General features: G+C 60.5%; 1 protein-coding gene across 8 annotated transcripts; it reads right to left on the reverse strand.

Annotated features, from left to right (window-relative positions):
• Positions 1–480: 480 nt before the first annotated feature.
• On the reverse strand, positions 481–26,154 carry L1CAM (L1 cell adhesion molecule). Of its 8 annotated transcripts, none has more exons than XM_070606627.1 (29): positions 25,740–25,873; positions 15,749–15,938; positions 12,932–12,946; positions 12,205–12,310; positions 11,761–11,963; positions 10,592–10,714; positions 10,318–10,488; positions 9,900–10,011; positions 9,586–9,770; positions 9,280–9,411; positions 8,998–9,141; positions 8,220–8,331; positions 7,933–8,099; positions 7,665–7,821; positions 7,325–7,449; positions 7,053–7,163; positions 6,622–6,819; positions 6,317–6,387; positions 5,904–6,126; positions 5,378–5,493; positions 4,949–5,150; positions 4,732–4,854; positions 4,445–4,618; positions 4,227–4,346; positions 3,943–4,098; positions 3,279–3,413; positions 2,825–2,897; positions 2,704–2,715; positions 481–1,906 (listed from the first exon to the last, which is right to left on the reverse strand). In XM_070606627.1, exons 2-29 carry the CDS (start codon positions 15,822–15,824, stop codon positions 1,675–1,677), a joined length of 3,774 nt encoding a protein of 1,257 aa, XP_070462728.1. In that variant the 5' UTR covers positions 15,825–15,938; positions 25,740–25,873; the 3' UTR covers positions 481–1,674. The 8 variants fall into 8 exon arrangements, with proteins under 8 accessions (XP_070462728.1, XP_070462731.1, XP_070462733.1 ...); XM_070606630.1 differs by lacking the exon at positions 12,932–12,946 and adding an exon at positions 25,061–25,135 and having other exon boundaries at positions 25,740–25,831; XM_070606632.1 differs by lacking the exons at positions 2,704–2,715; positions 12,932–12,946 and adding exons at positions 24,055–24,144; positions 25,061–25,135 and having other exon boundaries at positions 25,740–25,812.

Raw genomic sequence — 26,154 nt, forward strand, 5'->3', positions numbered from 1 at the left:
GGGTCCACTTGAGGTTTGTGGTCATTCATGTAAAGTGTGCTTTCCTGGTTTCGAGGGCTGAGCACCCCAGGGAAGATGAGTCCACCAGCGCATGGAAGCAGGGGGCCCGGCGGGCTCTTGCGGGCCGCTTGCCACATGGGACAGGGAAGAGGCTCCTGGGTGCTGGCCAGTAAACTTTGGGCCAAGGGCTCTGGGACTTGTAGGTCCCGGCCACACAACGCCCTCTCATGTGCCCCGCTGTGGGAATGAGGGGCCCAGCCAGGGTGAGAGCCCAGAGCTGTCTCCAAGAGGGGCGGGCAGCGAGGCGCACGGGGGTGGAGGGCGAGGCCTGGCAGGGTGAGTGCAACTCCTGATTCGGGTGCCGGGAAGCAGGCCTGCGAAGGGCCAGTGAGAGGTCCAAGGCTTCCCTCGAAAGTTGGCCCCGGCACCTACTGCAGTGTGGGACATGGCCAGGGAAGTCATGTTCGGGAAAATGACAAGTTTCTCTTCGTTTCCAGGTTTTTATTTGCCTGTTATAATCTGATATTTATGTACATATATATATATTTTTGTTTTTTGTAAAGGGCTCATCCACAGACCAAGCAAAGGTGTACAGGGAGACCGGGGCTGCCAGGCAGGAGCACAGCAGAGATGGGAAAACCAATCTTTCCTTTTTCCTTTTTTTTTTCGTCTGTTTTTATTTTTCCTGGGATGGGATCATCAAAGCTAATTGCTATAAAACCTAGAAACCACCTAGAGACTCAGACATCTGCCTACACGCTAGCGGCACACAGGGAGAGGGCACGGGGACAAACTCTCAAAGTCAAGGTGTATTTACATTCCTAGGTGGGGGCAGGGGAGGCTGAGGAAGGGAACTGGTGAGACTGGGGGTGGGCGGGTTGCTAAGGGGTCCTGGGGTATGGTGGCGGCCAGGAGAGAGGCTGGCCCGCGCGGTGGGGAGGAAATGTGCCTGCCCTACACTCGGCAGTGACAGAGGCCACCTGGATGTTGTCTGGCGGGTACCGAAGGCAGCATGTGTATGGAGCTCCTGAAAGGTGGCCGCAGGGTAGGGTGGCCAGCGGGAGGAGTGGCGCTGATGGAGGGTGATACTGGCGGGTGGGGACTCTGGGCTCTCCAGATGGCCTCCTCTGCACCCAGTTGGAGCAGAGATGGCAAAGAAAAGGGAGCAGATGGTGGGGACACCGAGTTCTGTCCCCAGTCCCAGCCAGGCTGCGGATGGAGGTGCCAACCCTGGTTCTGAGGAGCCTGACCAGGCAGCACCTGGGAGACCCCTCTAGGGCCATCTGCATTTCCTCTCCCCTGACCATGGCCTCTCTCTGCCCAAAGGCTGGCAAGGCAGCACCTGAAGGCTCCTGATGTGTAGGTGATTGGCCCCCGAGCTGGAGCAAAGCAGTGTGTGCCCAAGAAGGGGTGCAGCTGGGTTTTGGCAATAAAGTGAGGACAGGGGAATCAGAAGGGAATCTGAGGCAGTGAGCTCCTTTCCTCTGGCCCCCGACTCAAGCTTCCCATGGGCCCAGGACCAGAGGACAAGGCTGTGGCCTGGTGGAGAGAGAGGGGAGCCTCAGTCCCAAGGTCAGGGACCCAGCACAGGCTTCAGCCTTGGGGGTCTTGGCCTGACTGCCCTGCGGCCCGGCCCGGGCTGCACCCTGCCTGGCCTTGCCTGGCTGGATCCTGCTACTCCAAGGTCCCTGCGGGGTTGATGGGGGAGGCGGCCCCTGAGCTGTCATTGCCTCCTGTCGCCTCCTTCTCCTTCTTGCCGCTGTACTGGCCAATAAAGGAGCCGTCCTCATTGAACTGGACATCCACGCTGCCCCCGTAGTCGGCTAGGCTGTCGTCACTACCCAGCGGCTTGATGTCTCCGTTGAGGGATGGCTGGCTGCTGCCAAAGGCCTTTTCCTCATTGTCACTGCAGGGACAGAGGGTGGGAGGGAGTGGGAGGCTGCCCAGCAGAGCCCAGGAGCTGGGAGGTGCTGGCCTGAAGGAGGAGGCGTGGCTGGGGGGTGGGGCAGGGCAGAGCCCCAGCACCAAGTTCCACCTGCCTTCCATGTGCTCTGAATGCTTTGGGGAAGAGGTCCTCATCCTTGACACACACCTGGGAGGGCAGGGAGCAGGCATACCACTGGGGAGAAAGGCTTGGGCATGCCTAGGATCCTGGGGGATGTGAGGGAGCAAGTGGGCACTCAGCCTGGGGGGGCTCAAGGGGCCTGGCTCCTCGCTTATAGGTGAGCTGGACAAGAGCAGAGCCCAGAGGGGAGGAGCTGAGAAGGTGACAGGCAGGCCCAGAAGGTGAGTGTCAATGAAGGAAGGGCGAGTTGGGGTGTGTTAGCTTCTCCCTAAAACAGGGAGCTGATGGGGCCACCCAGTGGTGTAGTGGTTAAGTTCATGCACTCCACTTCAGCGGCCCAGGGTTTGCAGGTTCAGATCCCAAGCGTGGACCTACACACCACTCATCATGCCATGCTGTGGTGGCGTCCCACATACAAAATAGAGGAAGATTGGCACAGATGTTGGCTCAGGACCAATCTTCCTCACCAGAAAAAAAAAAGTAATGAATAAGTAAAACAGGGAGCTGTCAGGCCAGGGAGCTGGGGAAGCAAGGAGCCCTGGTAAGTGGGGACCTATGGCACTCCCAGGCACACACTGTCCACAGGAGGGTCCCGGCCATTGGGGTCTGATACTATCTTCCCACCAACCCTGCCTTACCTCTCCAAGGACCTGATATCAACCGGCAGCACAGAGGAGAGAGAGAGAGACAGGGTCAGACATGACAGACAGCGAGGCTGGTGCTAGGCGGCCGCCTGCACCGCTCCTACCCCCAGCTCACCTGTACTCGCCAAAGGTCTCGTCCTTCATTGGCCGGGCTTCAGAGTCCACCTGGGTGTCCTCTTTATCCTTCACTGGAGACACACAAAGAGGGCCCAGCTTCCTCTCCTGCCCCCTCAGCCTGTCCCTGGACACTTGGGCCCATCCCCAGGTGGGGGACCTGGGGGTGGCTCTCCCTCTGTGCTCCAAGCGCCCCTAGCTCTCGGCCTCGGCAGCTCTCAGAAGCCAAGATGCCTTCAAGGGTATACCATTCCCCCAACATGGGCCTGGCTGCCGTTTGCCGCCGGTCTGCACAGAAGCTCCCTCTGGGCCCCCTGCCTGTCCCCAACATGCCCATGCCATCCTGCCAGGGGCTCGGGTACTGAGGAGGACACGTAGAAGGGATGAAGAGTGGCCCTGGGCTCCCCTCTCCCCTCAGTTCTGCCCCTGCACCTGAGCCCTGGGGTTGGGGTTACCTGAATACTTGCCACCCTTGCTGCGCTTGATGAAGCAGAGGATGAGCAAGACGAGGAGCAGGAGGACAGCAGCGCTCACGAAGCCGATGAACCAGCCCTCGGTGGTGAAGCCGGCAGGAGGGAGTCTCACATGGCCTGAGCGGGAGACCAGAGAAGACAGAGCCTGGGTGAGACTCAAGGGCCCCTGGGGGCCACAGCACCCAACCAAAGCCCATGCCCCAGGCTCACGGCCTTGTGTACGGGCCTCACTCAGAGCCGCTGGCTTCATCCTTTCACAAGCCCTCTGTCCCCTGAGACTGGGCAGGGGCAGGGTGAGGGCCAGCCCCGCAGACACTAGAGGGCCCGGGGGGAGTAATGATCTGGGGCTGAGGCAATGCTTGTAATTGACACGGGGGGACCCCCTGGGGGGCAGGGGCAGGAAGAAGGGCCTCGTGCGAAAATGACTGGACTGGAAACAGTTAAAACAGAAGGATACCGGAAGGGGCCATTTCTAGGGCCTGGACTTCCCCATCATGGGCCGAAGGGCACCCAAATTCTGGGAAGTGGAGAGAGGAGCTGTGGCATAGGGCCTGGGGCGGTGGTGGCCATGCCGGGGACCAGGGGCAGCTAACTGGGCGGTGCTTATGGCTCCCTGGTAGCCAAGAGTGGGCCCCCAGGGCCTCACTGGTGCCATTGGTCTTCACAGCCATCTGGTGCAGGAGCACTGTCTCCTTGAGCAGGTGGATCTCGTAGTGGGTGTCGGGCTGCAGGTCCCACTGTGTGTAGGAGCTCTGGTTGTAGCTGACGGACTGCGGTGTGAGACGAGCGCCCATCTTCTCATCTGTGGGCGTGAGGGGCAGCAGGCCTGAGCGGGGGGTGCCAGGAAGCACCCTGGTTCCACGCCACCCCCAGCCCCTCTGGGCCCAGAGCCCCCCTTCCCCCTGCCCCAGGGGCCTCTTTTGTGCTCACCCCCCAAGGCTTTGAACCAGATCTGGAACCCGAAGTTGCATCGGCCCTCCCTGGGCACCCAGGAGACCACGCTATAATTCTCGCCAGCCATGGCCGAGATGTTGCCAAAACTTCGGTTTCCTGGGGAGCAAGAGGAGGGTGTGGGACCTCGAGGCAGCCCGAGGCCTACCCTCCTGGGCCTGCCTGCCTGACGAGGCCTCTAACATCCCCCAGCTCACCAGCTAGGGCCATGGTGCCTCCTTCCCGCACGATGGCCTCGCCAGGGCCCTCCTTCGTGGTGGCCTGCAGCTGGAAGCGGTACCGCAGTTGGGGGCTGAGGTTGCTCAGGTTGTGCGAACGCAGCTCAGGGTCCGGAAGGTCAAAGGACAACTGCTCCTTGCCCCCATTGTCCACTGCGAGGGCAGGTGGGGAGTTGGCTTTGGTCGCCGGCTCTGCCCACCCCACCCTGCTCCCCTCCACCTCCTGGCTGGGCTGGGCTGGCACTCTGGGCCCAGGATACACGTACGAGGGTGGTAGGAGAGCACGTAGCCAGTGAGCACGCCGTTGTGGCTGAGTGGGGGCTGCCAGTGCAGCAGCAGGCTGGTGTTTGACTGGCACTCCAGGTGCAGCGCTTCAGGGTGGCCGGGCACTGTGGGGCAGAGACGAGCAGCAGGTCCTCGCCCTGGCCCACCCCTGGGGTGGGGAGGAAGGCAGAGGAAAGCAGCACGGGATGCAAGGCTCACCTCCTTCTGGGGTGTGGAAGGTCATCTCGCTCGCAGGCCCCAGACCTCGGCCATTAAAGGCCTGGACCTCCAGATGGTAGAAGCTGTAAGGCCGCAGGCCCCCCAGGATGGCACTGGTGGCGTTGGCGGGCACCACCATGTGGCCTTTGTGGACGTGCCTCTTGCTGTGCTTCCTCTGACTGCCCTCCCACCAGTACGTCACCTGCAGGGGTACAGGAGACCCAGTAGGGGCAGAAGGCGTCCAGCAGTGACCCCTGGGTGCATGTTCCCCACTGCCCTCAACGGCGACCCTTTCCTCCCAACCCAAGGACTTCTGGGAGAGCGGCTAGCAGGTGGCAGAGGCCCACTCCCAATCCTGTCACTCCTGGTGACCTCACACCTCACTTCAGCGACACCCTCCCACCCAGCCCCTATGCCTTGGACCCTTACATTGTATCCTCGGAGGTGGCCCTTGACCAGGGCTGGGTCCACAGGCCACCACCTGACCAGCACAGTGCTTGAGTTGAGGATCTTGATGCCTTCCAGCTCAGGGCTTGCCTGGGGGTCTGCAAATAGCAGGTGACATGGGTGAGGGCCTGCGGCACTCAGGCCAGCCCAGATGGGGGCAGGCAGTCTGATGAGCAGGGCGGCTGCCTGGTCTCAGGGTCTCTCCCTGCAGACTGTTTATTAGTTGCAAGGGAGAAAATAGTAACTACACGGAGGAGGAACCGGCAAAGACCTTGACCAGGTGATCAAAATTAACATCTGCTAACGTTCCAGATTCAAGGAAAGGAAAGACCTGGCATGGGTCTTATTGTCCCGCTTCTTTCCTTTGATATAACTGAATATTGGCTGCCGACTAGATAAATGTATTGTTTCAATGGTAAGTTTCTGGACTTTCATAATGGCACTTTGGTTATGTAAGGAAATGCACTGAGAGGGCGGGGCTGGGCGTTCAGGGGCTCCACACACTCACAGTCTTCCCCAGAGTAGCCAATGGTGATCGGAGGCTCAGGGCCCTTGCCCTGGCTGTTGACGGCCTGGACCTTGATCTCATAGGGCACAAAAGTGGACGTGTTGGACACTACCAGGAAGGGGTCGCTCACGATCTGTTCCTGCCAGGTCCCCCGCGTCCCCTGAGGGCGCCACTGCACGCGGTACTGAACCTGGGGGGCATTCCAGTCCATCCACTTGAGCGGCTGGAGGGGGTGAGCAGAAGAGACACTGGTCAGCCAAGAGCACCCCCCTCCTGTGACCAGCTGCCTAGCCCAGCCCCGACCAGCCTTACGTCCCCAGTCACCCTCTGGTCCCTAGCACAGCCAGGGGGAGCAGTGAGCCCCTGGTTCCTGGCCTGATGTCCAGGGGCAAGCTCAGCCCTGGGCCCCTCACCTTCCAAGTGACGACCATGTTGTTGGTCTCGTTCCCTTCCCCCTTCACGTCCACAGGGTTCTTTTCCGGGGCTGGAAAGTAATGTGTCAACACATCAACACTGTGGGCTCCTGCTGAGGCGATGAAGGCTGAGCACCAAGGAAGGAATGGCCCATTCTGGCCCTGGAAGCCAGGAGCCAGCAGCCCTGAGGGAACTCTCTTCTGCTATAACCTGGAAGCAGAGGAGCTGGGCACGGTCACCCCTTCAGGCCCTCCTTGCACAGCCTGGGGCCCTGGTGTCTGAGGCCCCCTCCCAGGTGGCTCACCTGCCTCAGGTGTGACCACAGTCTCAGAGGCCGGGCTGGGCTCCCCAGGGCCGTATTTGTTGATGGCAGTGACTCTAAAGGTGTAGTGGACATAGGGTGACAGCTTGAGGGTGGTGGAGGTCTGGTTCCCTGGCACCTTGCCCAGACTGTACCATTTCTCAGGCGCCATCTCCTTGTCCTCAAATTCAATGTCATACTCTGCAAAGGAGTGCACCGGCAATGGAGTCACCAGTGTGTGGCATGTCAGGGAGGGGCAATGGGGGTACAGGTCTGCTCTCCTGGAGGAACCGTGAGCCCAAGAACACAGGTGCATGCCCAGGTGAGGTGGGCGGCCACGGAGCCCCGGCCCTGGGCAGAGGCAGACCCGCGGGAGGGAGGACTAGCAGGGGTGGCGGTGGAGGAGGTGGGTGTGCCACGTTCAGGCCTCTTACTCTCGATGGGGGCGTTGTGGTCATCGGCGGGGCTCCAAGACAGGCGCACCTGGCTCTGCTTCAGCAAGTGATGATCAGACAGCTCCAGCTGCGGCACCGGCCCGGGGCTCCCTGAGGGCCATGGAGGGGGGATTCTCTGGCCCACTCTCGAGCTGGCCACCCCCCACCTCCAGCTCGAAAGGACCCTGCAGCGTGAGCCTGGGCTCCTGTGCCCGGAGGCCTGTGCCGCCCATACCTTCAGGCCTTGAGCCCGATACCATCCTAGGACTCACCCACCACCAGGAGCTCTGCCCTGCTCTCCACCACATCCAGCTTGGTGCCAGCCACACAGCTGTAGTTGCCCTGGTCACTGTAGTCCAGGCTGTGGATGACCAGGCGCCCATCCTCTATGATGTACCTGGAGGGGGCGGGGGGGCATGTTTGTCCTTCTGCTCCCAGCACATGCACCACTTCCTGCCATCTGCGCTCTGCTCTCCTCCTTTTCCTCTCCTGCCAGAACATTCCCTCTCAAAGTAGGGGGGCTCCTCCATGGATGAGGCTAGGAGGTCTGGACATTCTGCTTTTCCCACTCTGCCCCCTTCCACCAAACCCAGGTTGGGGCTGGGGCCGCACTTGTCACTGTCACCAAGCTCCTGGAGGTTGTGACCATCCCCACGCCAGGTGATGCTGTGCTCCAAGGAGGGGTCAAAGGAGGCCTGGCACGTGAATGTCACTCTTGAACCTTTCTTCTCGATTGCACTCCGGGGCCCCTGCGTGATCTGAGTGGCATCTGAGGGCAACGATGGGAAGGGAGGGTCACTCTGGTGTCCTCCAGAGACCCTGACTCCCCAGCCTGGAGGCACTGCTGATTACATCAGTGGGAGTAAGGGATTCATCTGACCTTTGACCTGCAGGTTAGCCACAATGGTCACGTTATTTTGGTCATTGGCAGCCTGGCAGAAGTAGTGTCCAGTGTCGTTGGCTTGGAGGTCTCGGATGCCCAGGGTCCCGTCGGTGTAAGGGAAGAAGCGCTCGTCCTGCAGCACGGTCTTCCCTTCCTTGTCCAGCCTAGTGCGAGCAGGGTGGCCTGCCTCAGATCCCCGCAGGCTGGGCTCCCCTGCCCTCCCCAGCTCCCTGGGCCAGAAGATGGCTTACAGGTTGCCCCCTGCTGGGGCAGGGGGCACTCACCACTGGACGCTGGGCACAGGTGCTCCAAAGGCCTTGCACAGAAGGTAGGCAGTGCTGCCCTCAACTGCCATGTACGTCTCGTTGTCTGGGGTCAGGATCTTGGCTGGTAGCTCTGGGGGAGGAGTAGTCATGGGCGACAGGGCAGGACTCAGGGCCAGGAGAGAGCCCATGGGGCATTGGGGGGCAGACGCAGGGCTCGGCAGAGCAGCCTCTCCCAGGAGGGCGCACAGACTTTGGAAGCTGCCACTGACTGCACCGGGCATTTTCAGGCCCCCAAGAGCCCTGTCCATCTTGCTTCCTCGTGACCAGCTCTGGCCCCGCCCAGGCTGAGCCTCTCTCTGCCTTCAGCCACAGTGTCCCCTCTGCCTCCAATGTGCCTCCCGTCCCAGCCACTCAAGTTTTACTAATTATTCGAGGCCCCACTGACAGTCTACCTCTTCCCAGAAGCCCTTCTGGCCCAGCCCGTCTTTCCCAAGGCTCCAGGGTGAGCCTCCATTCAGTGACATGTGCTGGGCCCGACCACTCTCTGAGGCTGCTTCTTCATCTGTAAGTGGTGACAAGACCCTGCCCTTCCTCCACGCCCACCCCTGAGCCCCACTGTTGTGAGGATAGGCGAGAGTTGGGTGCAGGGCCCCAGCAAGGAGAAGGACAGCCGCGGCAGACAAACCAGCTGCTGGCTGAGTTGGTCTGGTGGCCTTGCCTGAAGGACTACAGGGACAGACCCGGGGCTACGAGGCAAGAAGGGGATGGCAGGCAGGCCAAGCTGGCTGGCACTCACGGACGACATAGATGTAGGCATTGGCCAGCAGGACCCCGTGCCGGTTGCGGGCTTCACACTGGGTCACCATCGTGTCACTGGGCTGTACGTTGCTCAGGATCAGGGCTCCACGCTGGATCCGGTACTTCTGGTCCTTGGCCAGCTCTGTGTGTGCAGCAGGTGGGCCCCACGGGCCCGGGGCAGGGCAGTGAGGCTCGCCAAGGCCCCTCCTCATACTTCTCTCCATCTCCCACAGTCTCCAGGGCCCCCCATGCTCCCTGCCCCTGCCCAAGGCCCTCTCACCCTCCACGGGGATCCCATTGATTCTCCAGGTGACCTCTGGTTGGGGCCTGCCCTGCACCTGGCAGTCCAGGCGGACGGTCTCTCCTGGCCCATACAAATGGCTCTGGGGCTTTTGCAGCCAGTACGGGGCAGCTGCAAGGAAGGGGAGAGCTGCCCTGAGCCCGCAGCCTGCAGCCAGCTCTTGTCCCTGGGCCAGAGCCCACCCGCCCCTGTGACAGTGGGCATCACAGACCACCATCCCCAGAGGTCATTCTGGGGAGCTGAGGCAATGGCATGGGGGGGTCATGCCAGGCAGGGGCACCATACCCTCCACAGTGACATAGTAGGCATGCCGGTCACTGCCCAGCGAGTTCTCAGCCAGGCAGCGATACTCGCCGTCATCCTCCTCTCCCACATTCAGCAGCTGCAGGGTCTTGTTGTGGTTCTGGTAGGTGACTCGGTCGGATGGCATGGGGCCACTTGGGCGCAGCCACTTGATGGTGGGCGTGGGACTGCCCGGGGCCACGGTGCAGGAAGGATAAGGGAGGAGAGAAGAGGGGAGAGAGGACAAGGCCGCTCAGCCCTGCTCCACGGCAGAGGCCCCGCCCCATCCCGGCCCCACCTAGGGCGCCCAGACTCACAAGCCCTCGGCAATGCACTCCAGGATCAGTGGCTGTCCCTGCAAGGCCACCAGGTGGCTGCTGGAGTTGGTGGGGAAGAGCAGGCGCGGCTTCCTGCTGATCATGCTGTTGGCTGTGAGGAGAATGGGGGTGGGTGCGCGGTCCACTCCTCCCTCCACCCAGGACGCTACCAGGCTGGGCGACTCTGGACACACCAGAGAGCCCCTGGGGCCTCAGTTTCCTTCTCTGTCAAAGGGAGGGCCCCATCTCTGCTCTTGACACCTGGGAAAGGATCTGGGCAGGGTTGATGTGGGAGCCAAGCTGTCCTCGAGGAAGACCAAGGTTGTCTGAGCTATGAGATGGGCCATGTGTGATGCCTGAGGGTGAGAGAGGAGTGTGTGTGTGTTTGGCGGGGTGTATCAGAGCCTTTGGGACTCACTGGCCTTGACTCGGAGGTCAATGGGTTCCTTTTGAATGATGGTCCGGGTGCCAGGGAAGTGGGCATTGCAGATGTAGTCTGAGTGGTTGTCCGAGGTGAGCACATTGGCAAAGTAGAGGTTGCCGTTCTGGCCCATTGTTACCCGCTCATCCTGTTTGATGTGCAAGATCTCTGTGGGGGTGGGGTGCAAGGAGGCAGAGGTCAGGACCCCCATCCAGGAAGACACACCCACTGACACCCCTACACCAGGCAGCAGCCCCGCGCGGGCACCCACTGCTGTTCATCCAGTAGATCCGAAGAGGCTCTGCACTGGGTGGAGGGTGGCAAGGCAGAATCACCGACTCCCCTTCCTCCACCTCAACAGGTTTCACTGTTTCCTTTGGCCACTTTGGGGCACCTAGAACGGACAGAGAGGCTGGCACAGTGAGTCCCAAGTCTCCTACAGGCCAAGGCAGGGAAAAGGAGGAGGGATGTCCAGGCCATGAGGTAGTTCACATAAAGGGAGGAAGAGACTCTGGGTCCTTTCTGGGCTCAAGGTGGAGACGGGCACTCCACACAGAGGAGAGGACGGGGAGGAGGTGAGATGACTGTGGAGGGTTAATCCACCACAATTCTCAGCTCCCACCCCTGAGGACGGGATGAAGAAGGGTGGGGGGAAGGCTGAGGTGCAGCAGTGGGGGAGGGGAGCTGTAGAGGGATGCGGGAGTCACAGACCCTTCCATCATCCTGACACAGAAACCATGGCAACGGTTCCCAAGGTAACCGGAGGGGCGGAGAGGGGAGAGGAGCGTGCTCGGGAGGCAGAAAGCTCAGGGAGGATGGAATGCAGAGGGAAAACCCCAGGGAAAGGGCGACACAGATAAAAACAGAGACAGAGCTGGAGAGCAGGAAGGAGGGAGCTGGAGAGGCCAGGTCAGAGGTGGAGGTATGGAAGCAGGAGGGAAGAGGAGAAAGCAGAGGGAAGAGGAAACACAGCCATGGGGGAGGTGGAGAGAGATGCCCCAAAAGTGGTGGAGAAGGAAATGGCAATGCGGAGATGGAGAGGAGATAGAAGCCCAAGCCCAGGCAATGACTCAGACAGAGACAGGGCAGGCCAGAGGGAGAGGCAAAGCAGGCAGAGAATCAATCCTCCAGCCTTGTTGGTCAACATGCCGGAGCCCACAAGCATCCACCATGTGGCAGGCTCCGAGGCCAAGGGGGCGCAAAGCACAGAGAAGAAGACACAGAAGGGGAGATAAGACGAGCAGAAACACAGTGGGGAAAGAAACAGGGTAGGGGGAAGGTGGCTGAAGGCTGGCAGGGCACCCTGTCCCCTCGGCACTCTAAACAACCAGCTGAGAGAGCGTGGCTCCCAGCCTGAACTCCCACATGAGCTCCCTGAGACCTCTTCAGGGACCCTCTCATGTGCCCCAGGCCCTCCCTGGTCCCTGCAGTGCCTCGCACCCTCGGCCATGAGCTGGATCTCGTGGGACATGGCGGTGCCAAGCTTATTGCTGGCAAAGCAGCGATAGGTGCCCTGGAACCTCTGGGCAAAGTTGCTGTTGTTGCCCGTGATGGTGAAGGAGCCAGAGTGGGGCTCCTGGTGCACGGTCACACCCAGTTCCTCCTTGGGTTTGAAGTGAACGCCATCATGAGTCCAGCGGAACCTGTGGGCAGGAAAGGGCTCAGAGGCCGGAGTCCCTGGAACTCGGGACAGGGGCTGGAACAGGCCGGAGACAAGGGGCCCCCGGGGACAGGCTGGGACAGGCTGGGACAGGGCCAGGACCAAGGGTGATGGGGGGGATCTGGGGCATCTGGGTTCAGAAGTTGGGAGGCCCTAGGAGGCATGAGGGCTGGTGGCCGAGGTCAGCTGTCAACAACAGGGCTTAGAGGGTGAAGGTCACTCACTCCACTTCGGGTTTGCCACTGGCCTCACACTTGAGGCTGATGTCGTCTGTGGGGAAGACAACCAGGCGCCGTGGAGACTGTTCCGTGATGACAGGTGGCTCCATCACTGGGGACAGGATGGGGAGAGTGGTGGTAAGGATGGTGTCTAGCTGGTCTTATGGCCTCAACCCCTGTCCCATCATGAAGGAAGCAGGGTCTAGAGCCCTTAGAGGTCCCCTGGCCATGGGGATGGGGGAAGAGGAAGAACAAGCTGGAAAGACCAACTAGCTCAGCCACAGGCATGTGGGACGTGAAAAGAGGGAGAGAGAGGGACATGGCACAAATGTAGAAAGAGAACAGAGAGAAGACAGCAACAAAAGTTACCAAGAAAGATGCCTACCAGAGAGAAATGAAGCCAAAGAGAGAGACAAAGAAATGAGAGACAACAAAAGCCAAAGGCACGGAAACCAGGAACAACAAACTCCTCAGAGGGAGAGGGGCCCAGAGAGGACAGAGCATCAGAGAGAAACGGCGAAAAGAGTGAGACAAGCCAGGCCAGGGCAGAGATAGAACAAAGATGGCCCACACAGGCGTGAGAGAGGGACAGGCTGTGACGGCGGGACAAGGACCCAAGAGCCAGAAAAGACGACAACCCACGTAGGGCACACGGCACACAGGGAAGCTGAGCACCCCTCTTTCCCTCTCCCTCGGGCCTTCTGGGAAACACTCCCTTCGCCCCCTAACTTACCATGGTGTCCTTCATCTGAGAAATCCAGGCAGCAAGGGAGAGAGTGGAGAGAAATGCTGACACGAAGCCCCAGCAGGGGGCCTGATGCATGGGAAGAAGTAAGCGTGTGCAGACCCCTGGGAAAGGGGAATGCGGGAGAGGAGGCTATGGCCGGGTAACACGGGGGCACATGCCAGGCTGGAGTTGTGGCAGGTCAAGACCCAGAAGGACAAGACAGAGCCTGGATCACCCATCCCAGGCTGGGGCAATGTCCAGGGGAGCCAGGCCACGGCTCTAGTTGGCAGGGAGAGAGAAATCCATGCCTTTAACAAGGAGTGCCTTTTGGACACACTCTGGCACCCACCTGGCAGGGCCTGCAGAACTGCCCCCCACCTCACCCAGGATGCCTCAGAAGGCTAGGAGGCAGACAGCCCGCAGCCAGGGCACCCTCCCCTGCTTCAGCCTGCTTCCCTCCTAATCCAATTAGCAGAGCTCAGTGTTTTCAATTACCTAGGCCCAGCCTTCAGAGCCCAGCTGCCCCCTCCCTGCAAAACCCTCCCAAAGGCCTCACTGCATCTGCGTTCTCATTGCTTGCAGGGCTGGCGCCAGCCTTCATTTTCTCCCCTTCCTTCCTCCCAGAGCCACTGCCCCTGCCGCAGGACTCAGCCTGGCACCGGCCAGGGTGGCCGTGAGGAGGGGAGAGAAGAAGGGGAGGCGAGCAGTGGATTGCCTCTGAAAGCTCTGCCTCTGCAGAAGACCTCAGTGTAAGGGTCCCCAGGAGAGAGGAGGGGGCTCCCTGGGGACACTGCAGAGGGAGCCCTGAGCTGGGGAGGGGCCAGTACAGGCAGCCCAAGAGCAAGAGACAGCGACAGGGATGACAGGATGGGGAAAATCGACTGGGTAGAGAAAGCAAAAGAGACAAAGGGGCCTGGAGTGGCCAGAAAGGGAGAGAGCCCGAGCAGGAGGACAGGTTGCACCAGGGAGGCACTAGGCCACCCGCCATGTTGTACTGGATTGATAAAAGGGTCAGCCAGTGCCCAGGGCAGCCAGCTCCTTTCTCCTCACTCCTGCCTTTCTCCTAGTCTCCCTGGCCCTCCACACAGACACACCTGGCCAGACGGCCCAGCCTGTGTGGTATCAGGGCAGGCTGATGCCCAGGGTGAGACCTGAAAAGCAACTGAGAGGAGACAGAGGGGGAAGGAGGACAAGCACACGTGTGTGAGTCCGGGCATGTGTGTGGGTGCCACGGGGGACACTGGAGTATGCCTGTGAGTGTCTGCCAGCATGTCTGCATACGGGTATGCCTTGCCAGAATACATCTGAAGGCTGTATGTGTGCATGCTTGCATTCAGTGTATAATTTTGTATTGTATACCCACCTCCGTATCTGTGTGGCTCACTGTGTTCCTTTGTGTCTAAACCCCTCACTTGTGTGTGTCTGTGTGCCTCCTGTATGTCCCCTTGGGATCTCTGCCCCTTATGTATTTCTGTGCTTGGATGGATACAGGTGGCTTATCTGCATCTACCCATACGCACATCCACGTACATCTGTAGTTGAGGGAGTCTGTGTAGGCATGACTGCATGGACCTCAGTGTGCACATCTACAGGGCGACCCCAACTTTTGTCCCATCAGCCCCTCTCCGCCTCCTCCAAACGCTCACTGCCCTCCCAATGCCAGGTGCCTTCCAAGCCCGCCTCCCTCAGTCCCTGTCCCATTCCTGGCATGAACAGTCTTCCCCATCCCCAGCCCCCAGCTGGTCTCTCAATGACACTGGCTTCTTCCAGATCTAGGCTCAGGGACAATGGTGGCAAGGTGAGGGGGGAAGAGATTGGAGCTACCAAGGAGCAGGCTCAAGATACACAAATGCTACCCTATGAAATGTCCCGGACACAAGCTCAACAGCCACTTACAGTAGTGTGTTTATATCTCCTGCTCACACTCAGGAGAAAACACTATCACAGTAACACCCCCACCCCCACACAAACAGGTACTCACATGTGGCCCCACTCATATGCACACACTACTCATTATAACCAAATACTCAGTCGGGGACCTCCACAAACCTGACCACTAAGTAACAACTACAGTGACTCACAAACTTATCCACACGGGAAATCAAAATCACTCAGGAATACCCACTCAGTCAATCACAACCACACACACAAATATACAGTTTGTCCAACTCACAAGCAAACACAAATGCTCATGTTCAGTCACAACCCTCCAGCCACACTCCCCAACACCCACACACCTACCCGTGACCCCCTACAAACATAATGCTCCAGCAGCTCCACCCCTCCAGCCCCACCAAATAACTACACATCAAATCATAAGGATCCAGAAGGCTGCTAGGTCTCTGCAAGGTGTCTTTTCCTGTCTCAGTTCACAGATAGGACTACCAAGGGCCTAAGGTGGGATTATGCAGGTCAAAAGTGGGAGAAAGAATTGAGTCCAGGCCTTTGCACAAGCTAGCTGAGGACTGGGGACTGCCCCATTCTCCTGCTCGCCACACCCCTGCGGGAGGAAGGGGGCGGGGGCGGGCCGAGGGAGAGGACAGAGGTCGGACCAGCGTCACGCCCACTGTCCGTGGTGCTGAAATCGCACGAGCCCGCCCACGCCTCTTTTCCCTGTCCGTGGTGCTGACACACCCCATCTCTTCCACCCCGTCTTTCTCTTCAGAGGTACCCAACGTCCTGGGTACCTCCTGCTCACTCTGCACCCAGGGAAGGAGGCGTGAAGGGGTGAGTGTCCGGAACCGGGAGATGAGAAGGCAGAAGATAAAGAGGAGCCCAGCGCGGCGGTGGAGGGAGGTGCTGAGGCTCCTTCCAGCTACTCACATTCCTCGGGGATCTGGATGAGCAGGCAGGGGCTGCACAGGAGGAGAGGCCACAAGTACCGTAGCGCCATGGCCATCTTCCCGGCGGTGCCGGCAGCTCGGCGCGGCACAGCCGGCCGGGTTGGCTCAGGCTATCACCGGAGGGAAGGGGGCTGGTGGGCTGCTTGGGGCAGGAGTCAGGGGTGGGGGCACTAGGAGAGGGGAGGAGGGAAGGGAAGGGTGTGGGAAGAGAGAATAGAGAACGGACCGATGTTAGTGACTAACATCTGGGAGAGCCCGGGCTCCTGGCCCCGCCCCCAGCCGCACCCCCAGCTGGCCCGCTCCCCCATCCTTCCCTCCCCCCACCTTGGAGGGAGAAACCTGGAAGACACTTTGCACTAGCTGGGCCTCCAGGATGCTTTCATTCCCTTCCTACTCTGTCTGTGCCTTCCCCACCAGCTGCCTCTCCAGCATCAACTTGTTGCCCCAATCAGCTCCCCTGGGCATGCTACAGGCCGCTCCGTGCATGCCATCCCCATGTGTGATTTGATGTGCCAACAAGCAGGTGCCTGTGGGCATGAATGTGGATTTAGATCTGCATGTAGCCAAATAAGCACATCAGTATTTATATGACTCTGTGTGTGCATGCAGCTCATTTGTGTGTCTTCTCTGCGAGGGACGTGCACTCATGCGTGGGTGTGTCTGGGGAATCAATACATGGGTCTGCTGGCCGTGTATGCACACAGGACTCTGTGCCTCTTCTTGTGTGTCTGTCTGTATCTGTGGGGGATGAATCCTCATGTTTGCTGTCTGTGTGCACACACAAGCAGGCATACACACATATGTAGAGAACTCTTGTTGCAGTCTTGCTGCTGTGAGTTTCAGAGCCAACACTGATCCCTGGGTGCTGTTCAGGCCTAAAATGCTGGCGGAGGGCATGGGGCCTTGGGAAGTGGGAACAGGGATGGGAGGAAAAGGGCCCAAGAAGGCTACATTTCACAGAACAGGTTGAGGAAAAAGAAGAAAGAAGGGGGAAGGAAGCCTGTCCTCAAGAAGTGGCTGGCGGGAGGGAAGGAGGAAAGCACCTTTCTGCTGTCTCTCAGGCCCCCAGGGGGCAATAGTGGCAACTGTGGCCTTCCCCCTTCCAGATGCTCCAGGCCAGGGTCAGGGAAAGCTCTGGGACAGTGTTTCTGACACCTCTCGAGTGTCTGGCAGACCCGGCTTCTGGGTCTTTTTTTAAGTCTTCAGGGCTTAACTGCTAGATGTGTCCACCCCAAGCTCAAGCGACACCAGCCATGCCCATATTCCACCTGTATGCAAGGAGCCCTGAAGACTGGAGGCTTCTCTGCCAATGACTAGAAGAGGAAACAGACTCTGAAGAAGACAGACAGCTTTGACTCCAAACAGGAAGGGGTGTGAGAAAGAGGCTAGTGGTGAAAGTGCAGGAGAGGCAAGAGCAGGCTGCTGGGTGACTGAGCTTAGAGGCTGGAGTCCTGGTCAGGATGCCCTCACCAAGTCTGTACCGGGCATCCTGGGCCCAGACAGGACCTTATCAGAAGGGACTAAGCCTCATCGAGAATGCTGGAGGGGTGGTTGGGGAGGCCTGGAAGGCCGTGCTAAGGCATCTCGACTCTGTCAGGAGGCAACCAGGAGCCACAAAGTGGTTTTGTGTAAGGTGACCTGAGAAGAGTGGTGAATGTGGCAGATTGCCTGGGGACTGGGCAGGGAAAATGGACGGCAAGTGACAAGCAAATAGCAGTCAGCTTGGAGCTCTCAAACTCCCTCACTCAAAGCTGGAGGGGGAGGTGGAGAAGCACCAAAGTGGGTCAATGTGGATGGGCTGAAGGCCAAGAGAACGACCCATAGGGTAGGAAGTGGAGAACACATGGCCAACCTCCAACTTGCAAGAGCTGAGCTGGGGCCCAGAAGGGAGGAGCAACAGCAGACCTGTCCCACCCCCACCTTCCCCTACAAAGCCAGCGCAAGCGGGGTGGGCTCTAGGTGGCCTTGGCCTCAACTTCAAGGCCTGTAGGAAGCAGTATGAGACTCAGATCAGAGGGCAGGCAATCAAACAGCAGCCTTGGGAGCTTTGAGAGCTCTGGTCTTAGGAGGGGGAGGGGAGAGAAACGAGCAAGGAGAAGCTCAAAGAACCTTCCTGTATGCCAGGAAGCCCGAGTGCTCCATTTGCCGGAACGGTGACGGCTGTCATGCCAGCTCCTCCATTTGTCCTCCAAATCTAGGCTCCCAGAATGGGGTTTGGCATGTGTACCCCACGTGTAAACGCAGGGGAACTACGATAGCTCCAGCCCACTGGTTCCCACACTCTGGCCCATCTCAATGCCCCACAGTCTCACATCCGGCCTCGTTTAGTCTCCTGGGTATTTGCCACCCAGCTCACCACTTTCCCGGGCACTTAGAGACAGGCAGGAGCCAGAAGGTTGAGAGGCCCCTGACAGCTGGGAGGGGGCTCTGCCTCCCCCTCTCCCAGTGCCGCTGAGTCTCTGATCTCTCACCGTTCCTCAGGCAATTACAGAGCAAGCAGCTCAGGTTGTCAGCGCAGCAGGCACCCCCCAGCCCCCCCCCCACCCCGCCCCGGCCCATCAGCACCTCCAGGGGCAGGGGAAGGGGGGAGTGCTCCACAAGCTGGTGTACAGATGGAGCCAAGGCCACGTCTGCGAAGGCGGGGCAGGCTGGGAAAGAGTGAAGGGTGACAGACAGGGTGAGAAAGAGGTAGGAGGGAGCAGGAGAGGCTGAGAAGTGGGGCAGGGAACGGGAGACAAAGACAGACACTGGACCGCCACGGTAACCAAGACAGAGAAATCTAGAAACAGAGACTCAGGCAGTGGGGAAAGGAAGAGGAGAGGAAAGAGGAGTACAAAGGGTGAGACACAGCCGCAGAGAGCACCGATAAGAAATGGCCAAAAAAGCGAAAAGAGTGAGGGTGTGTGTGTGCACATGCACAGGCATGCGTACAGGCCTAGCAGTGCCTCTGCAGAGTCCTTGTCCCTTGGGGGTGTGCCAGGCAAGAGGCGGGGAAGGAGGAGGGGAGATGGGCCTGAGTCAGAGGAGGGGGCTTCTTGGGCTCGGAGGTCAGGCTGGACTGAGAGGCGGGGCAGAGAGAAACACAGAGAGAGGAGAAGCTGTGCGACAGGACCAGAAAGACAAACAAAACACAGGACAGTGACAAGAGACAGAGCGGCAGGTCTCTGGCCACTTGTGGCATGGGGCCAAGGGGGTAGTTGTAAGACAAGATGAATGAGCCACCGCTAGCTGGCCCTCAGGGAGCAGGTGGGAGCCCCCACGGGCAGGGGAAGGAGAAGCACCTAGAAGACCCCAGTAGATCCTTCCAAGATTGCTGGTACCGTGGAGTGAGCAGCCGGCTGGCTGCGGGGAGGTGCCCATGCATCCACAGGAACAACAGTGAATGTCTGTGTGCACGGGCACACGGGCACTGACTGAGCACACCCACCGCTGTGCTGGGGGTGTGCACAACAAAGGCAGGCTGCTCCTCCCCTGGGGCCTCACACAGCACGCTGGGCAGGCAGGGAGAAAGGGTGTGGCAGGCACCAAGGTGGACCAGGTAAGGCCCACTGGAGCCTGCGGGGAGGGGCTCCATGGGACCCCAGAGGAGCCCCGCCTCCGAGCACACCCTGGCCCCACTGTGCCCGAGTCCCCTGGGGAGTCCTCCCTTCTGCTCTCTGGGGCTTGGGTGGTCATGGAGTCAGGCTGAGTCCTGGGGTGGCTGCTTTCCTCTCTGAACACATACACACATACAGACACACATGCACACTCTGGGAACCTCCAAGGGTGCCCTGAATTTGTTCATGGCACACATGCCAGGCCAGCTCTCAGGTCCTGCCTGGGGTCGTCTCTGCCCCTACTGTCTGATAGAGATGCACCTGCCAGAGGGAGAAGTAACAGCAGGGCAGCGCCCCATGCCCTGGGAGGCCCAAGCAGGGGCAAGGATGGCAGCTCAGTGCCCCAGCTGTGTGAGATGGTCATTGTGGGTGCCGGGTGCGCGGACTTATAGTCCTAGGGGGTACATAGGGGCTCCCATGCCTGGGCTGCCTCCTCAGCAGGGCTGGTGGGGGCCTTTGGGCCTGTCGGTGTGTATATGAGGGTATGGGTGTCACCTACATCCCATGCACTGTGTTCTTTAAGGCTCCTCGTGGCCCTCCCCCGCAGGCTGTGGCTGGCGGGTTTCCATGGAGATGGAGCCCGGCTCCCTCCGCTGGCAGAGATGGGGGAAGCCAAGAGGAAAGCTTGCCGCAGCCTAATGGGTTATTTAGATAATACATAAAGGAGGCTGCTGGGTGGGAGCCCCCACAGGGACCTGGGGGCCGGGAAGTCTTAAAGGACTGCCGCTTCATCCCCACCTCACCCCTCCCTAAGGGCCCCCCTAAGAGTGCGCCCTCAGCCCCCTCAAGGCTGCGGTCTCCACGGCAACGACAGCTCACCTGTAATAGACCATTCTCCTTAGAGGAGGAGGAAGGGGTGGGACAGAGGTTTACCCTTTGTGGGAGAACGGTCTCCACCAGGGACGAAAGGGGGCTCTCACCAGCCGGGACAGACAGTCTTTCTCCCCCACCCCCATCTCCCCCTCTCCCCCGTCTCAGTCAGCTTCCCCACGTTATTAAATAAATTCACGGATAGCACTTAGCACATGCCAGGGGCTCTTCTAAGCAGTTTTACACACATCACTTATTTAATCCTTAAAATAACCCCGGGGAAGGAGGCACTATCATTATCCTCATTTTACAGATGAGGAAACTGAGGCTCAGAGAACCACAGCACCATGTCCAAGGTCACAGAGCTGGCACTGACGCTCAGCAGGGGTGGGGTTCTAGATGGGGCGGAGGCTCCCAAAGCCTCCAAAGATTATTCTACGGGTCAGCTCACCTCTCAGGGACTCAGGCACCCCAACATACATGCCTGTTCGTGTTCCTGGGGCCAGGGTCCTGGACAAAGATGGTTTCCAAGCCGTCCTCCCCCTGGAGAAGGGCCTATTTGCTAGGCAGATGGCAGGCAAATGCAGGGAGCAGGGAGGGCAATCTTGGGAGGAGGCCACACGGAAGTAGGGTGTGACCCATATGACACCTCAGCAGAGAGCAGGAGCGATCCCCTCCCTCAGCCCTGGGCTTTACACAAACCCCCATCCAAGGCCTCCATCCAAGAAAAGGTATGTTCCTTTCCCTGTTCAGCTGATGGACAACCTGGGTTTCTTGGTCACCTCCTCTGCTATCCAGAGCCTCGGGCTGCTCTGACCCCCTTCTTGAAGCCAAAGGCCCCAGGGCGCCTCACAAAGAGGCCTCTGCTACCTGGAGGGTCCCTCTCTCCAGTCAAGGCTCAGGGACAGTGCTGCCTCCCTTCCCGTGCAGAAGGGGAAACTGAGGTACAGTGGAGCAGGGGCCAAGACTCAGGCCTCCCAGCCCACTAAAATGCCAGTGCTACAGCCAAGTTTCCCACACACAGTGGGGGAAACCGATGGCCATGGTCTAAAGGCTACATCCCCCTCCACGCCCTCAGAGTCCTCCCTCCAGCTCTGGACAGGATTCTCAGAAACCCCCGACCTGAGAAATGAACCCGGTGTTAGAGGGGGATTTCGGGGCCAGGCCAGAGGGGGCAACATACATCCTGTTCTTATGGGCTAGCAGGGCCTGCCTCCGGGCCCCGAGGCGAGAGGAGGCTGCAAAGCAGGCAGGCAGTGCAGGGAAGGTACCAAGCAAAGGGAGAGGTGAGAGGGGCCTGGCCTGCAGCAAGAGGTGCTGGCTCCACGCCTCGGAGCTTGCTGCTCAGACCCCTCAGGCCCGGGACACCTGGCCCAAGGCGGGGGTGGGCAAGGGCGCCTGGAAACGGCTCAGACACTGCCAGGCCCCTCCAGTCCCCTTGGAGCTCTCCACTCCCAAAAGGTTAAAGGGCAGAGGGGGCACAGGAAGCCCGGGGGCAGACAATGGAGGCTCTGTCGTCCCCAGGACCTCAGCATTCCTAAGGCATGAACACAGGCGGCCAGGGGAGGGGCCAGAGGGCACCCCCTCAACGGGAAGCCCCAGGTCACGCAGCGAAGAGTGCCAGCCTCTGAGGCCACCACCATCAGCCCCGCCCTTTCCCAGCACAAGCCCAGTCGGGGCATACGAGGGGACCCAGGTGGGCACAGGAGGATGTGTGTGCATGCTCTCTCATGTGCGCGTGCGCACACGCGCGCACACACACACACACACACACACACACAGATGCACACACACAACCAGATATATGGTCCCCACACATGCAAAGAGGCATACTGGAAGCCACGCACACCCACAGGCCCAAAGCCGCCCCATGCAAACCTCCAGACCTAGCTGCCCTCTCCCAATCTGCCTAGCTCTGAATGCTCTAGATGGAGAGCTGAGGGGAGGGAGCTTTTGGGGACCATCCCCTCTCTTCAAGCTCCATCCTCAGACTGACATCAAGATGGACAGGCTCGGAAGGCCGCCCTCCTGCTCCACCCAATCCGAGGCCAACACAGCTGTCCCTGCGGGTTTAGGGCCAGAGATGGGCATGAGCTGCCAAGTGGCAGGACTGGCTGGGTGCTCCCTCTGCAGCTTCGTGACCTGGGGTTGCAAAGGCAAGCTCCTGAGGCCTTGGGGGGCACTGGACAAAGAAAAGCTTCTGGAAAGCCCAGCAGCCCAGCCCCTCCCCCTGCAGAGGAACTCCCCACCCCGCCTCGCTCCTCCCTCTCAGCCCACAGTGCCCACAGCCTTAGGGAGCCAGAAAGAGCCTGTGGATATCTAGGAAGAAGGCAGCTGGCCTTGCTAACTGCCCGCCTCCCAGTCCTCTGGCTGGTGGCCACTAGGTGCCCCCTGTCCACCCCCCAGGTCAGACAAGGCCCCCACAGGAGGTCTGGGTGGAACCCAGTGGACATGTGCTGGGTGGCTGCCACTCAGGGCAGCAGAGTGGTCGCCCCCATGCTGAGCTCAGGGCCAAGCTCAGGGCAGTGAAGATTGGGGCAGGGGAGAGGTGGGAGGATGGGAGGGGAGAGGAGCAGGGAGAGAAGATAGACAAAAGCAGAGAGACGGACCCCAGGGCACCTACAGGGAGGGGTGGGGCAGGTAGAGGCAGGAAGGGAGTGGGGCATCCCCACAGTGAGACTCCAAGTGAGCAGAGAGGGGAAAGGTAATGGCATGGAGGGGCACGGAGAGGTGGACGGCTGACAAGGAGCAGGGCAGAGGAAGCAAGAGAGAGAAAAACTAGGGGGCAGGGCCTGCTGAGGGCCCATTCCAGATGGCCCCACCCAGGGACCTACACCCAGCCTTCTCATCATGGGAGGAAGGAGCAGGGCAAAGACAACAGGTGGCTTGGGACTCTAGAAAGGGAATTCAGCCCCCCGCCTCCCCCATTGTCTGAATCACAGAGGGGCCAGGGGAGCAGGGTGTTGGCTGGGGTGCCCATCTTGGCCAACGTATGCATAGGACCCCACCTCTACTCCATTCTCCCCCAGGGCACCCTGGGAACCCATTCCCCTCCTCACCCCAGAGCCCTTGAAACCTTTTGCCCACAAAGGGGGTCCGGGAAAAGCTTCCATCACACCTTCACCCTGGCTCTCCTGGAGGCTGGCCAGGAGCTGCAGGCCATTACTGGCGTGGCCTGGCTGGGCCACTCTGCAAGGCCACATGGCTCTCACTGCCCCGAAGAGTGCCCTGAGACATTCTTTCCAGTTGCGGCCATTTAGAGTGGCACCACGGACTGTTTGCCTTGAAAGGGACCTTGGAGATGAAGGAATCCGTGCCCTCATGTGATAGCCAAGAGGGCTGAGACTCAAAGCAGGGGAGAGACTGAGGGTCTCAAGTCACTGGGCTGGGGAATAGCAGGTATGGCACACGGTGCTGCTTCCTCCATCACAGCTGGTCTGGCTCAAGTGCGTGCCATGGAAGGCACCTGTGCCTGCGGCCGAAAGAGGCTGATGGGGTGCAGCTGGAGCACCCCTGCCCGCCGGAGTTGGCCTCAGACAAGGCCCTTCCTCACTCCTTGCCTCCCTTTTCCCTTCAGATAGTCACAAAGGAAAAAAGAAAACCAATCCGCACCCCCTGAGGACAAAGACAGCATTGGTCCGGTTTGTCACTGGCTTTTCCAGGGGCAGCCCTGAGCCTGGCCAAAGCAGGCCCCTGGCAGGGAGCAGCTGCCCAGTGAATAACCACCCGCCCGCAAGCCCGGGCTCCGGGGCAGGGAGCAGCTCAGTACTGCGCAGGGAGGGACCCTGCCACTTCAGGGTGCTTCGCACCCACTCAGAGCTCTGCAGGGGCCTGGGGCTGGGCACCGGGGCAGAGCTTCTTGGGAGAGGCTGTTGCAAACCTGGGAGACTGAGGCTGGGGTGTGCTGAGCGCGTTTCTCCCGTGGTGATCAGATCACGAGCGAGCCTTAATTTCTTTTGTTCTTTTCCATCTATTTCAAGTGTACCACAATAAGATGTATTACTTTGGGGATGGCACAAACATAGACATAAATGAGTACGGAGAAAGAGAGACTAAGATGCAGTAATGAGAAATGGCCAGGAACCAGGGAGGGGGGCCCAGTCTCAGCTCTGATCATGAACCTGCCATGTAGCCAGAGACAGCCGAGAGCCCCCGAAGGCTCAGGAGCCCATGGGGGCACGTGCAGGTGCTGCATGGGTGCTGTGGCAGGGGAGAAGTCAGGCCCGCTGAGACCCATCGCCTGCTGCAAGGAGCTGATAAGAGGCGGGAGACCCCGGGCAGCCCCTCGCCCCAGTCACCCCGCAGGGAACTAGAAAGATGGGGCTCAGCAGCGGTTCACGGGAAGAAAGGCTGACTGGCTTATTCACCATCTGGGCCACGTGAGTCAGCAATGATGACACTGGGCTGTCCTCTGGGTGGAGTTAACTGGAAGCAGGGCACCTACTTGGAGGGGAGTGCCAGGCCCCCACTCCTTCGGGTGGGCAGATGGCACCAGGCCTGCCTCCCTGAGACAGGAAGGGATGGGCAGGGTGCCAGATACCCTGTAGGGGGCAGCAGGTTGTACTAGGTGCTCTTTTCAACCCCTCCCAACTAAAAGACCCCAAAAATCTGCCCTAAGAAGGGGGGAATAGGAATTGTAGACCCCTCCCATAACCAAACAGAGGTAGGAAGACTCGGCAACGGGCAAAAGACAAGGCCCTGAGCATCCTGCTTTCCAGAATCCCTGGCCCTGAGCCAGCGAGGCCCTCTCTCCCTCACCCCTACCTAACGGACCCACATTCTACACCCATGTGCATAGCCGCACATCAGTGGGTGCCCAAGCGACCTCACTCAGTGTACCCTTTCTTGGTCACAAGAGCCTGCAGAAACTGAGGCTAGAGACGCACCCTGGGTCTGCTGGGGAGGAGACCCTGGTCCCGGTGCAGGCTTGGAGGGGAGCCCCTGGGAGTCCAGGCTGGCGTCTGGAAAGAAGAGGGAGGAGAACAATGCCCCCCCCCCCCCCCAGCTTGGGGCGGAGGGCCAGGCAGCGTCCAGCCCTGTGCCCTCCCCTCCCCCCATTGCAGGGGCAGCCTAGCCCAACCTCCCCCCTACCAAGCTGGCGGCCAGGTTTTCAGCCTAACAGGGCCTGGGGAGGAGGGGCAGCCACGCCCAGGGCCACACCCCACGGCGGCCGATGGGGGTCACTCGCCCCATTGCGCTCCGTTTCTCACACACGCACACACTCGTAGAGACGTGCCAACTTCACCCCCACCTGCCCGCACCGACCCCGCCTGACTCCCACCCGAATGTCCCTCCCCGTGTCGGCATTCTGGGCGCCGCCCAGGTACCCCTCACCTGTCGGTCTCTGGCCCCTGGCCTCCTTCCTCCTCCCCACTCCCGTCCGCGGGGCCCGGAGCCGGGTGCCCGGCCTGGGTGGGGCTCCGACCGTCCTGCCCGTGACCGCGGGCCAGGCCGAGCGGCACTCCCCGCTCTGGCCACCGGGGCAGGGCTGGGCTGCCGGGGGGCCAGGGGGCCGGGGGCGTCGCAGCTGCGACGTGGGCGCGAGGGCAGGTCTGCCCGCCTTACCTGCGCCGCGGCCGCCGCTCCGGCTGCCCACCCAGCCTCCGCGCACGCCGGCTTCGGACCCACCGCCCGAGCGCGTCTGCGATGCCGATGCTGCGGCGGCGGCGGTGGGGCGGCGGCGGGGGCGGGGCGGGCGTGCGCGCAGGGGAGGGGGAGGGGAGCGCAGGGGAGGCGGGGGAGAGGGAGTGAGATCACCTCCTCGGCCGCGCGCCCCGCCCCGCCGCGCCCTAGCCCCTTGTCCGGGCGGAGCCAGACTGCGGAGCGCGGCGCGGGCTGAGAACCCTTGGTGGCCCCCTCCGGGAGCTCAGTGGGACCCCCGCCACCAGGTCCTGCCAGCCCCGCGCCCGCAGCCTCGGAGTCCCTGGCCCGAGAGTGCCCCGCACCGGGGCGCCGGCGCAGCAGTGGAGGCTCGGGCTGG

The sequence above is a fragment of the Equus przewalskii genome, chromosome X (genome assembly GCF_037783145.1).
Source record: "Equus przewalskii isolate Varuska chromosome X, EquPr2, whole genome shotgun sequence".
NCBI lineage: Eukaryota > Metazoa > Chordata > Mammalia > Perissodactyla > Equidae > Equus > Equus przewalskii.